General features: G+C 33.3%; 1 protein-coding gene across 5 annotated transcripts in view; it reads left to right on the forward strand.

Annotated features, from left to right (window-relative positions):
- The window catches only part of Macrod2 (mono-ADP ribosylhydrolase 2), a 2,042,921-nt gene that overhangs the window by 75,286 nt on the left and 1,950,068 nt on the right, over positions 1-17,567 (forward strand). For 4 of the 5 annotated variants that reach the window (XM_046434337.2, XM_046434346.2, XM_046434363.2 and 1 more), the window contains exon 3: positions 2,778-2,885. The exons of the other annotated variant lie outside the window; for it this stretch is intronic. In XM_046434337.2, the coding sequence (XP_046290293.1) occupies positions 2,778-2,885 (108 nt within the window). The remainder of the gene's footprint in view (positions 1-2,777; positions 2,886-17,567) is intronic. 5 annotated transcript variants of the gene reach the window in all.

Below are 17,567 nucleotides of genomic sequence, written 5' to 3' on the forward strand. Positions count from 1 at the left end.
ATTGCTTAGAGCCTCGCTAAGTTACCGAGGTTGTCTTTGAACTCATAATCCTCCTGCCTCAGCCTCCCAAGCCATTGGAATTACATGTGGGCACTACCCACCTGGCTTTGTGTACACATTTTTGTTGGAAAATTGAGGATATGGGAGAAAATATAATGAGATTAGTGCTGATAAAATACAGTGTGCATTGCTATGCAAATAAAAAAGGTGACCTCTCAGTTGGAATTTATATTTTGTAGTCACCGAGAACAGTTGGTGGTCAAAAATATGCTATTTGTTTTTGATTTATTGTCAAAGGAAGTGCTAACAATTCCTAATACCATGAAATTGCAGCCTGTAAGTATAGTATGGACATGCTTCTTTGGCATTCTATGTAAAGAATGATGCTGACACTTTTCCTAAAGACTATTTTGAGTAACTTACTTGAATGATAAATGATAACAGTTTGTATTTATTCATGTTGAATTGTTTGATCCTTTACTTTGGGCTCAATTTAAATTTTCTGATGAAAGATCAAGAAACCAGCCAACCAAACCTGAACTGTGATATAATGGTTTAAATTTTGATGCTTTCTAATACCTTTTGTTAATAATTTCTTTACTTTTGGATAAAGAAGTATATGATTTATGGTCACATATGTTTAAAAATCATATCACTAAAATATAGTATTATATAAAGACTTCATGAGAAAATGAATAAATACTTTTTAGGGCTATAAGCAGTTAGAGAATGGCTTAGAAATCTAATTACTCTGCCAAATAGAATTAAATGTTCTGCTTTGATTTGTGATTTGCTTGCCAATTTAATGGTGAATGGAGTTCTGAAACTCTTCAGTGAGAAATCTTTTATAATTTCTAGGTTTATGGTGATTCAAGTATCCAGAATTGTCAGAAAAAGCCAGGACTTTCTAATTGGTTAAAGTCATGAAAATAGGAACTGATTGGATATGAGGCTCAAGGTCTTGCTGTGGCTTAGAGTTTTTGTCATTGGGCTAGGTATTGACAATTTTAATGGCACAAACAAAATATCATCTCTTTAAATAATAGGGAATAATAATAATAGGTGTATTGACATTTTATTCAAAATAACATTTTGAAAAAATAACTATGTGATCCACATATGCTGAATATGGATGCTGACACAATATTTGTCACCTTTGTTAAAAAGAAGGTGGTGTTTTGTTGATAGCTTATAATGGGGCAAACACTATTCTAAATGTAATGAACTCACGTTTACTGTGAAGGAGTATTGTACACACTGAAGCATGGAGAGAATAAAGTACTTATCTGAGCTCACACAGCTGTTAATTGGCAGAACTAGAAATCTGAACATGAATCTGGGAGTAAAGTCTGTTCCTGACTGAGAAAAATAGTACTCTAGGAGTCAATGAAGTAGTCAGCTCAATTATGGATGTTTTATATTTTGAAGTTTCTTAAAGTCCATCTCCTTTTTTTTTTGTAAATTAGTTGACCCAATTTTCATTTTCTTTTTTTTTAAAATTTATACATGACAGTGGAATGCATTACAATTCTTATTACACATATAGAGCACAATTTTTCATATCTCTAGTTGTATACTTCTCTATTCCCTTAACAAACAATTTTCTCACAATATTCTCCTCCTCCTTATTATTATCACCAGTGAATATTTTGCTTAGAATCTTTTAAGAAGAGAAATGGTTGCTAAGAATGGAATGCTTTGTAGGCAGAGACAGGAAGGATCACTTTAATGGCCAAAGATTATTTCCTTAGTCCTAGCCAATGTTTTCATTGTCTGATGGGTCCCAAAGACAATATGGGTTACTTATAACCTATCACTTCTAACCTCCAATATACTTCAAAATTGCATCTGAGAGTTTGTTAGTGAATGAATAGTATTGTCTTCTTTCATGAAAAGACTTGTACAGATCATAAATACTAAAAGTTGAGTTTATAAATCTGCTTCCCTAGAATTATATTTAAAAAGCCTTTTATGCATAGCAATTTAATATATTTAAAAACATTGACTTCATACATCTTTGTTTAATAAGTTTAATTTGTCTTAACATTGCTATTTGTCAAAAATAAATGACAATTCAAAATTTGTAGTATTTCTCTGAAATATCTAAAAAAATATAATTTTAGAATCTAAAGTTTTTTACTTATTTTAAGTACACCAACTTGCTGGCTGTTGTGTGTTGGGTAGAACTATTTCTCTTTCATATCTAACAGTGTCCTCTAGAGTGAAAGGTTAAATCCAACTTGATTAGAAGGACAATTTTACAAATTCAGATGTTCTTGAATATGTCCCGAGGTATAGCTTGTTATTTTAGATTAGCAAAGAGCTGACCCTTTTATTTTATTTTATTTTGTGTGGGGGCTCATCTAAATATTTTTTTCAAGGGTGCTTTTTAAGTAACTGGAAAAAACAGAAATAAGTTCCTTCACAAAAAAGTTATTTTTTCTTCATATTTGCACATTTTTTCTTATTTCCTTGTGAATGTAGTGGTACATAATTTTATCTTAAAATGGACATTTTAATAATAATAATAAATGTGTAATAGCAAATATTGAATAACTTGCCAAAATATAGCAAATGCCCAGTATGTGCATGATAGTGCATTTAGTTGAAGAATATAAAATAAATACATAATAAACTTATTCCTGGTATTAAAATACTTATTTCCACTGTCTTTTGTAGCAGAGAATAATCCATATTGATTCTTATGGTTGTCTTGATTTAAATGTTGTCAATTAAATTTATGATATTACTATTAATATGTATCTCTTTTATTACAGAAGAAAATACTCAGGAAACATTACAGATGAAGAAAAGTTTGAGTGAAAAAGTTTCTCTGTATAGAGGTGACATCACATTGCTAGAGATAGATGCTATAGTCAATGCGGGTGAGTAGTTCATTTTTCTGTGATATGTTTTATTACATGAATATTATTTCAAAATATTTTTCATAAACAGAAATGGAAGTAACTTAGAAAAATATCCTTTCTGGTATGGAAATGTCATGTATTTTTTTTCTGGATTAAAAACATTGAGGATTTATTTTATATATGTCCCACAATTAATGTGCTATCTGCAATACCTTCTAGAGTGAGAGAAACTAAGTTGAGACTGGGGTTCTGTATCACTGGAGAAGTAGAAAATTGTTGCAGAAAATCTTTCAGAAGTAACTTTAGCAACTGTATGATTTTTAGTTTCATGCTTGAGTTAATAATTGGCCAAAGTGAACACAAGTTCCTTAAGCTATTTTCATGTTGAATAGGTGGTAACGAGATGATTGAACTATATTAGATAAAAGTAAAACCCAAAGAAATTATTTCTTTGGGGCTGGGGTTGTAGCTCAGTGGTAGAGTGCTTGCCTAGCATGTGTGACACACTGGGTTTGACCCTCAGCACCACATAAAAGTAAATAAACAAAATAAAGGTGTTGTGTCCATCTACAATTAAACAAAAATTAAAAAAAGAAATGATTTCTTTGATTTCAAAACTTTAGTTGTGTGGTTTTAGATTTTCATTTTCATTATGAAATGCTTTATTAGCAATCATAGTTTGTTTTAATAATTAATAGTCTAATTTTTCTGTTTGAACATTGGGGAAGTATAACATGTTATTTATGATGGTCTATGTTTCCATGTATTCTATAATGAGGTCATATATCAAGAAAGACATAATAGTTTCGAATCTATAAAATAAAATAAAAGGAATAAATATGAGGATATTTAATGGCTTTAATTTGTATTTTGTAAAGTTAGATCCTTTAGAGACTGAAATTATCAAATAAAAACAAATTTGGACATAGATAAGGAGAGGCTTTATCCCAAAAAACTATTAATTAATTAACATAGGACAGTAGGATGATTGCCATGTGGGGAGGAAGAAAATTGCAAAAGGGAAAACCATTTTAACCTTGCGATCTATAAGCATCTCCAGGATTAAGCAGAAAAGGACTTTTGTTTTATAGGGGAAATAAAGAAGGCTAGAAGAAAATGGGTGTGGGGGAATGGGAAGAGGGACTGGTATGAATGCACAGTAATATTCCCTGAGGTCAGCTGATTCCTGGCAGGAGCCATTAAAGAAGAGTTGTTGACCTTCCATTGTTGAAGTGTGGGCCAAAGGAAGAAACCTGAGTAAAATTTGGTAAAGTCCAGTTCCCAGACATTGAACAACCAGATAATAAATGAAAACAGTTGAGGTGATCATGTATGAGATAAAGAATGGGAATTTGGAGGGTCTGTGTCTGGCCTTTTATTTAAGTCATTAGGAAGAATGGTTCTTCGCAGTAAGCCATTTCTCAGAACACGAAAAGGTGAGTAATTTCTTGACTGTCATTATTTTTCCAGGAGTATGGGGTTCAGATAAAGTTCAGCATTGTCTAAAGATTCCTTCTGATGAGGGTTGGGGATTTTGCTCAGTGGCAGAGCTACTGCGTAGCATATACGAGGCCCTACGTTAGGTCCTCGGCCCTGGGCTTAAAACAAAAGGGAGAAAAACGAAGATGAAAACAAAACAAACGAAAACCAAAAACCAAGGGGAAAAAAAGAGATTTCTTCTGATGAGTAAATTTACACAAGGTAGTAGGAAAATGCCTTGGTAGGTGAAATCAAGTTTTCCTAGAACACCTTCCACAATTCTGGGGACCTAGAAAGAAGGCTGGAAGCCTAGTCAGCTTGTTCTTCCCTAAGTTGGGTATTGGTTACTTTGTATGTAGCAGCTTTGCCATAATAAGTGCTGTTTCCTCTTTTTATTCCAGTGCCCCTGTATTTCCTTTCTTCTCTGTTCCTTCTGCTGCTTCTCTAAAATGTAAAATTTTTCTTGAGAAAGTAGTCTGGGTCATTTAATCTCTGTGCTCTATGTCTCACTCCTTTTGGATAAAATGTCATCCTCAAGTCACCTCACAGGCTACAGGGCTTCCTTATATCTAGTCCCTATGGACTGTTTATTTTGTGGCCCTGGGTATCAAGATGCTTTGCTTTGACCTCTGGGGCCACTGGGGAGGATAGGTTCTTGGAAAGGGTCTCATATCTCCTCTCCAGTATGGAGTTCTGTTTAGGCATTTCCACAGTTAACAAGTCATTAATGATTTATTATAACGGAGATTCTATAAATAGTTGAGCTTTAATTTTATATTTAAATACACATCTCTATTTGTATGTGTGTATATATATGTGTGTGTATATATATATATGTTTTTATATATATATATATATATATATATATATATATATATATATATATATATGGGAGAAAAATGAAAACAAAACCAAAACAACTATATATCTAGTTTTGCCCTGTGTAGTACAATTGACGACATCTATCTCCTTTGGAATACTTGAAGACTTGAAGACCACTCTCATGAGTTTTCTCTTTTTTTGTTATTAATATAACATAAAATTTGCCATGTTAATACACTTAATATCAAAATATGATATTTTTTGGCTTTTGTTAACTCTGTATCTATATTTTCCCCCTTGAAGCACAAAATGGTACCTTTTTTGTTTTCTGTGTCACTTGGAAAAGCAGTGTCCTATCTTTATATTCTTAAAATTTATTTGATACTATGTATTTGTGAAAATGAATTAGATACGATTGAATTTGTAGTACCCATGACCAGTAGCATATTTAGCACTTCGGACTTTACACAGTGAAATGATTTGGTTCTGGTTTTAAAAATTATTTATTTGATAAAAACCATTATAGTTAATTTTAATTGAAATGAAAATGAAATGATTAACTCTTTAGATTCTTTCACATTTTATCTTGCTCTTCCTTGTATTTATAATTTTACATAGATGCCATACAATGAATTGATCTACAGATAATAGCAACTTTTGTTCACTTCCCTTTGGCATCTTTAGCTTATATTTCTGGCTGTGATAATTGTCATCTGGCCATGTTCTGTAAATCACAAGGATAACCTCATCAGGAAGTTCCTGGGTTGATGGGAAAGAGATGCCAAGTGTATAGTGTAATGACTCTATTTACAGCTTGCTGGTGTGCCATTTGTTTACCTGGTGTGGGAGGAGAGGCACAGCTGTTAACATTTCAGATGAACAAGGTAACACGAGAGGAAACTCTAGAGCTGCCTCTAGTAAGAGGTAAGTGAGAGGCAGTGCCTCCCAGCCATAGTGCGAGAGCAGCCCAGTCATCACTTTTTATTAGATTTCTAAGATTCTCTTTCCAGGACTACATTAGAACATTGAAACACTTGGTCTTAGTAGCTACAAATGGAATAATTTGATATTTTAAACTTTTTCCTAATAAAGTACGTTTTAAATTTTCTTAAACTTCTTTAAATGTTACCCGGGATAGCCTCCTATACATTCTTTTTTCATGTGATTATATTTTCATAAAATAGTTTTTGTAGGTGTCATGGTAGCAGGGAAGTAGTACTAGTTGAGAATCAGGCAGACCTAGGCTCAAATTCAGATTCTCTCCAGGACTATTTTTTGGTAAAATTTTTATTTTGAAATAATTATAGGAAATTAATTGTTAATTATTAATTAGAGTCCTGTGTACCCTTCCCTTATACTCATGTAAACTTCCTACAATAGTGATATTTTGTAAGCTATGATACAATATAAAACCCAGGAAATTGGTATTTGTATATAACTATTGTCTAGACCTAGACTATATATTTTCATCGTTTTTTTTTTTTTTTGGTGTGTGTGTGTGTGTGTGTGTGTGTGTGCTGGGGATTGAACCTAGGGTCTTGTGCATGTAAGGCAAGCACTCTACCAACTGAGCTGTGTCCCCAGCCCATTGTTCATCATTTTAACTTACATTTGTGTGTGTGTGTGTGTGTGTGTGTGTGTGTGTGTGTGCTGGGGATTGAACCTAGGGCCTTGTGCATGTAAGGCAAGCACTCTACCAACTGAGCTGTATCCCCACCCCATTGTTCGTCATTTTAACTTACATTTGTGTGTGTGTGTGTGTGTGTGCATACATATACACACATGCACGCATATGTATATAAAATACATATATATATTTTAGTCCCATGTATAAATTTTTTTAACTACCATACAATCCAGATAAAGAACTGTTTTTTATACTAGGAATTGAATCCAGGGATATATTTTAGCTTTCATAATTACTAACATGTAGATACTGAATAGATTTCATACCACTGATTTCTTTTTCCAAATAACTCAACTTAGTAGAGAAGATGGAGAATACCTTCCACATTTATAAGCATTATTTTTCTATTGCACTGAACAAGTTTTTCTTAGTGTAAAACAGTGGTACTCAAGACAGCAGCTGCTTTCTTCCTGAGCATTTAAAACACCAGTTATTTTTACATGAATTTGTGTAATTAATGTGTAATTGACACTGATCTGTATGTACCTTAAGTTTGACCCTATTTTATCTCTAATTTTAAATAAAGTACTTTTGACTATGTAACAGAGTGGTATTTTCAATTATGAATTATGTATATGTGTTGTACAGATTATGAAAATTGTATTTCACAAGCAGTATTTTTCTAGGAAAAAAAATAAGCCTTTTCCATGTGAAATTCACACTTTTAAATTAATTACCTCACGGTGATACTTGAAAACATTTTGGTATGCATCCTTAAATCTTTAGGGGTAAGCTAACAAAATTTCAAGTGCCACCTAAATTGAAGAGTAAGAAACTTTTACTTGACAAAAGAAGCAGCATAGATTTACTGAGTTCTTATTATAAGTCAAGAACTGGGTTAAACAGTGGAGGTAAAGAAAGTAAGTTAACAGTTGCCATTTGCATGATAAATTGCTCTATTAGAGCTGTGTTTAAGGTGCCATGGGGAATAGAGAAAAGAATATAACCCAAGGGAACAGGCAAACACATGGTGCACATAGGCAAACACATGGTGCACATAGGGAACCACATGTGGCTGAGTGTGCAGAGAGCAAATACAGTCAGGGGCTAGATTAGGAAGTGCTTCCTGTGTCACCTTCACAGGATTATGTATTTTTTAATCAAAGAAGATGGGGCATCTTCGAAGAATTTTTCAGAGGGGAAAGATGCATTACAGATTATGTGTCAGAAAGATCCTTCTGTGAAGATAAACTGGGGAATGATAAATTTAAGGGAAGACCAAATTCAAAGATGAAACTATTTAAAAAAAATTTTTTTTTTAGTTGTAGATGACACAATACCTTTATTTTTATTTTTATGTGATGCCAGGGATCGAACTCAATGCCTCAAGTATGCCTTGCATGTCAGATCAGCTGTCAACTCCTGTTGGAAATCAACCCTGTTGAGGAGTCACTCATTAGTATCATGTCTGATCTCTAGTAAACATATTTAATTTCCTTCCAGCTCAGGCCTTATAAAAAGTTTGAAATATTTTCAAAATATTTAACACATAATGGACATTTTTCTTGATAGCTAGTCTGCCATGTCACTAGAAAGGAAAGACTCAGTGTATTTTCATAAATATATACAATCCCTAATATTTAAGAACCACAGCTTTTTTTAGTGTTGCCCCTGGAGTTATCTTTCTAGTAATATTTGATCATGTTACTTCTCTACCAAAAGCCTTTCAACAACTGCCTATTCCATGAAGTGTCCTCTCCTAGTATATGGAACAAAATCCTTCATGATTTGACCTAGGGCACATTTTCCAGTTTCATTTTTAACTATAACTTTATTATCTTCATTTCTGCCTTCCCAATCTGAGCAAATTTATGTATGTCTATATTCACTATTTACTTATAGAGATGCTATAGAACTTTGTCATAGAACTGAGTCCTTTTGCGTTAGATATGTTTGTTTATGTCTGCTTACTGTAGTTTCTTTGGCAGCAAGTATCATATTGTGGTGCATTTAGGAGCTCAAATAATTTACAGTCAGTAATCCATAGCAATATGACTTAAAAAACATTGACCAATGAACACAAAAGGTATATATTATACTTTGTACAGATAATTTAGTTATAATAGCAATGAAAATGGTGCCCAGTTTAAACCAATAAGTATTTTGATGCAGATCTAAGTATTTGCTACCTTAACTTTTTTTTTTTTTTTTTTTTTTTGATACTGGAGATTGAACTCAGGGGCACTTGACCACTGAGCCACACTCCTAGCTCTATTTTGTGTTTTATTTAGAGACAGGGTCTCAGTTGCTTAGCACCTTGCCATTGCTGAGACTGGCTTTGAACTCAGAATCTTCCTGCTTCAGCCTCTAGAGCCACTTGGATTATAGGTATGTGCCTCTGTACTCAGCTGCCTTAACTTCTAATTAATTTTTTTTGTACTATTTATCTCACATTTTATATTTTCCCCCATTGTTGGACTCACTTAAGCACTTAATTTTGTTACTATACCTTTTGAGTTTAAGGTAATGAATTCTTTAATATAGATACTATGATATTATTCCAAGCCATTTATATTGAATATAGACAATTCCTTGACATTTTTGTCCAGCGAATATTGACATTTGGGTCCAGGGAATAGTATTAACCAACAAAACATTTGGAGTTTTTATAAAAAATGCCTAGTAATTAGCATGTCTATCAAATGGTATCTCATCTTTTAATCCTTCATTAAAAATTCAACTTGCACTATTAGTGAATTGACTGCAGGTCATTTACTGAAGTGCTGTCAAGCAGTCTGATAAAATCTGGAAAACATGACCAATTGAAATATAATTGGCATATCTTTCATAGTTTATTCTAATTATGAAAGGATTAAATCCAAACCTTTTCAAAGGCAAAAAAATAAAAAAAATAAAAATACCTTGCTCTCCAGTGCAAGAATTGTACATGGTGCTGGGCATGGTGGAACACTCCTGGGATTCCAGTGGCTTGGGATGCTATGGCAGGAGGATTGCAAGTTCAAAGCCAGCCTTAGCAACTTATTGAGGCCCTAAACAACTCAGTAAGAACCTGTCTCTAAATAAAAATATACCAAAAAGGGCTAGGGATGTGGGTCAGTGGTTTAAGTGTCCTTGGGCTCAATCCTTGGTACCCCAAAAAAAAATGTACATGGTAAGATTATTTTTTTCTCGTCTAATGTTTCAATTTTGTAGTATATATGAGAGAATGCATTTATCATCAGTAGGCCTAGACAGATAAATACAAGGATGAATTAAGGTTAAAAACTTTTGTGGCTTTTAGTAAATTTTATTGGCACTATATTGGATTGAGAGTGGATTATATTTCTTTTTTCCATGTAGAGATTGGCTAGATCTAATACAGAAAATAGGCCTAGAAGCAAATAGGTTCATTGTATGCAAAGTATATACCATATATTCTGTTTGGAAATGCAAGAAAGCTGGTAAATTAATTTTTCTTAATTTATTTTTGTTTCATCCTTGTGATGAATAAATTGTAGTTTTGAGGCAGAGGATGAATTTTTAGGCTCCATATCTATGTTGTTTACTTTTAAAAACACTCTGCCTGTGTGCATTGTGGGCAGGATAATTAGTTCCTTACCTTGTGGTTTTCAGTTATACAGTTAAGTATATATTTATTCTTCAGTTTTAACATAGTATTTCCTCAGTTGTTTTTTTGGGAGAGGATAATAGTTGCATCCTCAAATCTTCTTGCCCTTAGAGATTAAGTGCTTTTCCTAGATTTCTGATGATTTTTTTTGAGAGAATACTTACATTATGATGAAGACTTTTTCTTCTGAAATATTCTTTGAATAAATTTCTGATGTTACCAATTGCCTCTCTATTTCCTGACACTGCCACCTTCTCTCTGTAAGGCTTCAGCCCAGACAGAACACAGATCCATTTCTCCTCTATTTCTAAATGTATTTACAATATTGTCAGTATATAGTAGGTGTTTACAGTAACTTGGGGGCACATCCGGCTGGCCTAGCATCTTTTTTTTTTTTTTTTTTTTAATTTATTTATTTTTTTTAATTTTTTTTATTGGTTGTTCAAAACATTATAAAGCTCTTGACATATCATATTTCATACATTAGATTCCAGTTGGTTATGAACTCCCAATTTTACCCCAAATACAGATTGCAGAATCACATCGGTTACACATCCACATTTTTACATAATGCCATATTAGTGACTGTTGTATTCTGCTACCTTTCCTATCCTCTACCATCCCCCCTCCCTCCCCTCCCATCTTCTCTCTCTACCCCATCCACTGTAATTCATATCTTTCCTTGTTTATTTTCCCATTCCCCTCACAACCTCTTATATGTAATTTTGTATAACAATGAGGGTCTCCTTCCATTTCCATGCAATTTCCCTTTTCTCTCCCTTTCCCTCCCACCTCATGTATCTGTTTAATGTTAATCTTTTCTTCCTGCTCTTCCTCCCTGCTCTGTTCTTAGTTGCTCTCATTATATCAAAGAAGACATTTGGTATTTGTTTTTTAGGGATTGGCTAGCTTCACTAAGCATAATCTGCTCTAGTGCCATCCATTTCCCTGCAAATTCTATGATTTTGTCATTTTTTAGTGCTGCGTAATACTCCATGGTGTATAAATGCCACATTTTTTTTATCCATTCATCTATTGAAGGGCATCTGGGTTGGTTCCACAGTCTAGCAATTGTGAATTGTGCTGCTATGAACATCGATGTAGCAGTATCCCTGTAGTACGCTCTTTTAAGGTCTTCTGGGAAAAGTCCAAGAAGGGCAATAGCTGGGTCAAATGGTGGTTCCATTCCCAGCTTTCCCAGGAGTCTCCATACTGTTTTCCAGATTGGCCGCACCAGTTTGCAGTCCCACCAGCAATGTACAAGAGTACCCTTTTCCCCACATACTCTCCAGCACTTGTTGTTGTTTGACTTCATAATGGCTGCCAATCTTACTGGAGTGAGATGGTATCTTAGGGTGGTTTTGATTTGCATTTCTCTGACTGCTAGAGATGGTGAGCATTTTTTCATGTACTTGTTGATTGATTGTATGTCCTCCTCTGTGAAGTGTCTGTTCAGGTCTTTGGCCCATTTGTTGATTGGGTTATTTGTTTTCTTATTGTTTAATTTTTTGAGTTCTTTGTATACTCTGGATATTAGGGCTCTATCTGAAGTGTGAGGAGTAAAAATTTGTTCCCATGATGTAGGCTCCCTATTTACCTCTTTTATTGTTTCTCTTGCTGAGAGAAAACTTTTCAGTTTAAGTAAGTCCCATTTGTTGATTTTTGTTATCAACTTTTGTGCTATGGGTGTCCTATTGAGGAATTTGGAGCCCGACCCTACAATATGTAGATCGGAGCCAACTTTTTCTTCTATCAGACGCAGAGTCTCTGATTTGATATCTAGCTCCTTGATCCACTTTGAGTTAACTTTTGTGCATGGCGAGAGGAGGGGATTCAGTTTCATTTTGTTGCATATGGATTTCCAGTTTTCCCAGCACCATTTGTTGAAGATGCTATCCTCCCTCCATTGCATGCTTTTAGCTCCTTTATCAAATATAAGATAGTTGTAGCTTTGTGGATTAGTCTCTGTGTCCTCTATTCTGTACCATTGGTCCACCCTCCTGTTTTGGTACCAGTACCATGCTGTTTTTGTTACTATTGCTCTGTAGTATAGTTTGAAGTCTGGTATCGCTATACTGCCTGATTCGCACTTCCTGCTTAGAATTGCTTTTGCTATTCTGGGTCTTTTATTTTTCCATATGAATTTCATGATTGCTTTATCCATTTCTACAAGAAATGCCGTTGGGATTTTGATTGGCATTGCATTAAACCTATAGAGAACTTTTGGTAATATCGCCATTTTGATGATGTTAGTTCTGCCTATCCATGAACAGGGTATATTTTTCCATCTTCTAAGATCTTCTTCTACTTCTCTTTTTAGGGTTTTGTAGTTTTCATTATATAAATCTTTCACCTCTTTTGTTAGGTTGATTCCCAAATATTTTATTTTTTTTGAGGATATTGTGAATGGAGTGTTTTTCCTCATTTCCGTTTCAGAAGTTTTGTCGCTGATATACAGAAATGCCTTTGATTTATGCGTGTTGATTTTATATCCTGCCACTTTGCTGAATTCATTTATTAGTTCTAGTAGTTTTTTTGTAGACCCTTTTGGGTCTTCTAGGTATAGAATCATGTCATCTGCAAATAGTGATAATTTAAGTTCTTCCTTTCCTATTTTTATGCCTTTAATTTCTTTCGTCTGTCTAATTGCTCTGGCCAGTGTTTCGAGAACTATATTGAATAGAAGTGGTGATAGAGGGCATCCCTGTCTTGTTCCAGATTTTAGAGGGAATGCCTTCAATTTTTCTCCATTGAGAATGATGCTAGCCTGAGGCTTAGCATAGATAGCTTTTACAATGTCGAGGTAAGTTCCTGTTATCCCTAGTTTTTCTAATGTTTTGAACATAAAGGGAAAGGGAGAGAAAAGGGAAATTGCATGGTAATGGAGGGAGACCCTCATTGTTATACAAAATTACATATAAGAGGTTGTGAGGGGAATGGGAAAATAAACAAGGAAAGATATGAATTACAGTGGATGGGTAGAGAGAGAAGATGGGAGGGGAGGGGAGGGGGGATGGTAGAGGATAGGAAAGGTAGCAGAATACAACAGTTACTAATAGGGCATTATGTAAAAATGTGGATGTGTAACCGATGTGATTCTGCAATCTGTATTTGGGGTAAAATTGGGAGTTCATAACCAACTGGAATCTAATGTATGAAATATGATATGTCAAGAGCTTTATAATGTTTTGAACAACCAATAAAAAAATTAAAAAAAATAAATAAATTAAAAAAAAAAAAAAAAAAAAAGATGCTAGGCCAGCCGGATGTGCCCCCAAGTTACTGTAAACACCTACTATATACTGACAATATTGTAAATACATTTAGAAATAGAGGAGAAATGGATCTGTGTTCTGTCTGGGCTGAAGCCTTACAGAGAGAAGGTGGCAGTGTCAGGAAATAGAGAGGCAATTGGTAACATCAGAAATTTATTCAAAGAATATTTCAGAAGAAAAAGTCTTCATCATAATGTAAGTATTCTCTCAAAAAAAATCATCAGAAATCTAGGAAAAGCACTTAATCTCTAAGGGCAAGAAGATTTGAGGATGCAACTATTATCCTCTCCCAAAAAAACAACTGAGGAAATACTATGTTAAAACTGAAGAATAAATATATACTTATATTTTCATTAGCAGGGCATTCTCATAAGCATTTGGTATTTTTTTATAGTTTTAGAAAAATAGTGCATGACTTAGGTTAAATGGTAATATTTTAATGAATTTGTAAGGTATGCAATGATAAATTTGAGCTTTTAGCTGTTAGGATCTCAGTGTCTTTCTTTTAACTAGTGCGAGGATAACTAGAAAACAGTTTCTATGAGGACAGGGTAAAAGTATGAATAAAAATGAAGCTTTGTAATGGGTTAAATCATCATTTCTTTTTTGTTATATTTTTCTGCTCTCTGGCCTGTCATTTTGCTTTTCTGATCTTCATTTTTTTTCTGAAGTAATTTTTGAAATCAAACATTAAATCCTTTAAAGTATTAGAAGATAATTCTCAAGAGAAAATAATTGCCAAGGGGAATGGATGGTTGCCAAGAAATTCCCCTCTGGAGTTTTCTTCTATTTTTGACCCCTCCTGTCTCTACTTTTAAGGAAATATCTCTTAGAGTTAAATAGCAACAAAGTGCAGAACTTTTTTTTAGTTTTTATAAGAAAGTAAAAGAAAAAAAAAATGCAGGGGGAAGCAGCATCATCTGCTTGAGCTTTTTTTTTGTATTTAGAGATTTTTTTTTCTCTTTTTGAGAATTATTCAGTGTCACTTAGGGAAATATATTTTGTTTGTTATATACATACTGGTCAACTGAATTTTTAAAAAAGAATACTTTTCTTCTGGTTAAAAAATACACCTTAATATGTTAAAAAAGGGAAAACAATAATAAAACATCATCTATACATATTATTGTTAAGTTCATATTTGTTTACTTCAGGTTCTTTCTTTTTATTTCATAGATTTTTATGATAAAACTGGTATAATAGTACATTTTGTATCTGATGATTGATTTTTTGTTTGTAAATACAGTAATCATTTTATGTATAAGTTTTAATGGATGCACAGTATTTAATCATATGCTTGAATGTTAATTCATTTAATTGCTCTCTGATTGTTGGGAATTTACATGGTTTCATGTTTTTTGCTATTATAGATAGGCTGAGATATCATTGTAGCTGAGAAATCTTTGCCAAAATCTTTAATTATTCTTTGGAATAAGTTCTTTGAAGTGAAATTGTAGGGTTATAAAAGTTTTTAAATTTTTGGATATATGTAACCTGGTAGTGTGGAAGGGTTAAAATATCTCTCAAGGTGTAAAAGATATAAAACTTGCTCAATATAGGATTTGATGAATTGTACTTCAGTGTTGTTTTAAATTGCTTTTTTTTAAGACAGAAGGAATATAGGTTTTGCTACTACCTTGTGTAGTAAAACGCAGGATTTTACTGATAAAATTTTATTGACATTAGTAGGCCACAAGTAACTTGGTGGATTTTACCAGCAGGCAGTGGATGATGGAGTTCGGGTTGGCTGAGGCCTGGGTAACATCCAATGCTGAATGTTTCTAAACTGAGAAACCCAAATAGCTTAATTTTAATGCTACTGCTTCTCTTCCTGAAATTTAAGATGGTAGGGTCAGATGGTTACTGAAGTTCCTCAAAATGAGAGATGAATTATTTTTTTTTTCACTTTCATGGTATATTACACCTAGCACAGCACTTAGCAGTGGGGAGATCTTATGGCTACCATTTTGGTTCAAAGAGGGCACTGAGGATAGTTTTTCTAAAATTTCAAGATTTTGTAGGTAAGATGATCATAAAGTCCACCCCTGGACCTAGGATCAGTGAAGCTCCATAGGTACTGTATTAGACAGAGCAGCTATGCTTTCTCATCTTCAGCTTCAGAAGGTTTACTAAGTCTTCTCAATGCTACTTTTCATGTGGATGGAAACAATTGGACCAAGACTGTAGAGGAAGGAACCAGTCCTGTAAGATGGTATACAGTTAGTATTTACATTATGAGGGCCGTGGGGAAAGTAGATTCTAATTCTGTCTGCAGTTAACAATGAATAAACATCCTCTTTTTACAAGTTCAGTTCTTGTAATTGTATGGCTTGTGAGGTGTATTATAGTTAAATTTAAATAAAAGTTGAACTTTATAATGATACAAACTGGCATTTCATGCTATTTGGAATACAGCATTCTTTTTGCTTTTTACAATTTAATTTTTAAAATTACATAGTAAAATTGAAAAATTTTTTGGTGTGCAGTTCTATTAAATTTAATGAAATAAATATATTTTTTTGTTTCATATAAAGGTTTCACAGTTTGTGTTCCCTAAAGTTAATGTATTGAAATCTTACTCTCTAATACAACATTTTGGAGAGGTATGACTTTTAAGAGTGATTAGATGGGTTTTGCTCAATGAATGGATTAATACTGTTAGCATGGGAGTCATTTATGCAGAGAATTGGTTCCTTATGAAAGGATGAGATTGCCTATGTACTTACACTTTATTTTCCCCCTCTTCCCCTGATTCTTCTCCCTCTCTTATTTCTCTCCCATGTGATGTCTTCTACATATTATGGAGACAGTAATAAAGCACCAACCACTTGTTGGTTTCTCTGTCTGGGACTTTCCAGCCTCCAGAACTATGAGAAATAAATTTATGACCATTATAAATTTTCCAGTCTCAGGTGTTCTATTACAGCAGAACAATATAGATGGAGGTAATAGTAAACTTAATTTCAAAAAGTTGGGATTGGGGCTGTAGCTCAGTGGTAGAGTGCTTGCCTCACACTGTGAGGCACTGGGTTTGATCCTCAGTACCACATAAAAATAAATAAAGATATTGTGTCCATATACAACTAAAAAATATCTAAAAAGTTATTTTTTTCTCCTTTTTTAAAATGAGTATGGAAACTTCTACTTTTGTGGACTTTAAAACTACTAGATGGGGCCTGGGGTTGTAGCTCAGTGGTAGAGTGCTCCCCTAGCACGTGTGAGGCCCTAGGTTCGATCCTCAGTACCACATAAAAATAAATAAATAAAATAAAGGTATTAAAAAAACTACTGGATGGTATTCATTTTGTTCAATCAACTGAATATAAATGTACTTATTTAATTATTTGTTTACTTGTTTTTTCTGCAATTAAAGCCATAGTTTATATGTAATATGGGGATTTCTTTTATGAAGTGAACCCTGTTTTTAAAAATGAAAGAGTCAATGCTTAATATTTGAGTAGAACAGTATTCTTATTTGTATTTCATATTTGCTGTTTTTTGATTGACAGTGGTAAATTTTGTGTTATTATAAAGGAAGATTTGATCATTTTGATAAAAAAGAAGGTTGATAATTATTTTTCAGCATTCTTCTGTAGTTTAGCTTTCTAGTTACAGAAACAATCAATGTTTACATTTAAATAAGACAGAAATAAATATTTTATTTTGACAAAGTATCAGTACAAAGGCAGCAACTTTTTCACTACACATTCCATTTTTATATTTTTGAAGAAGCAAAGTTATGGTATAAAATTTCCATAGCTTCTTTTAACTTTGAAGTGCAATGTGATTTGCTTTGTTAAGTTTTAATTTTATGACACATCACATCTCTGTCATGTCCAAAATTAAACTTCAAAGTAAGTTATATTTTC

The sequence above is a fragment of the Marmota monax genome, unplaced genomic scaffold (assembly GCF_021218885.2).
Source record: "Marmota monax isolate L192 unplaced genomic scaffold, Marmota_monax_Labrador192_F-V1.1 WCK01_AAM20220418_F8-fsc00005, whole genome shotgun sequence".
Taxonomy (NCBI): Eukaryota; Metazoa; Chordata; class Mammalia; order Rodentia; family Sciuridae; genus Marmota; species Marmota monax.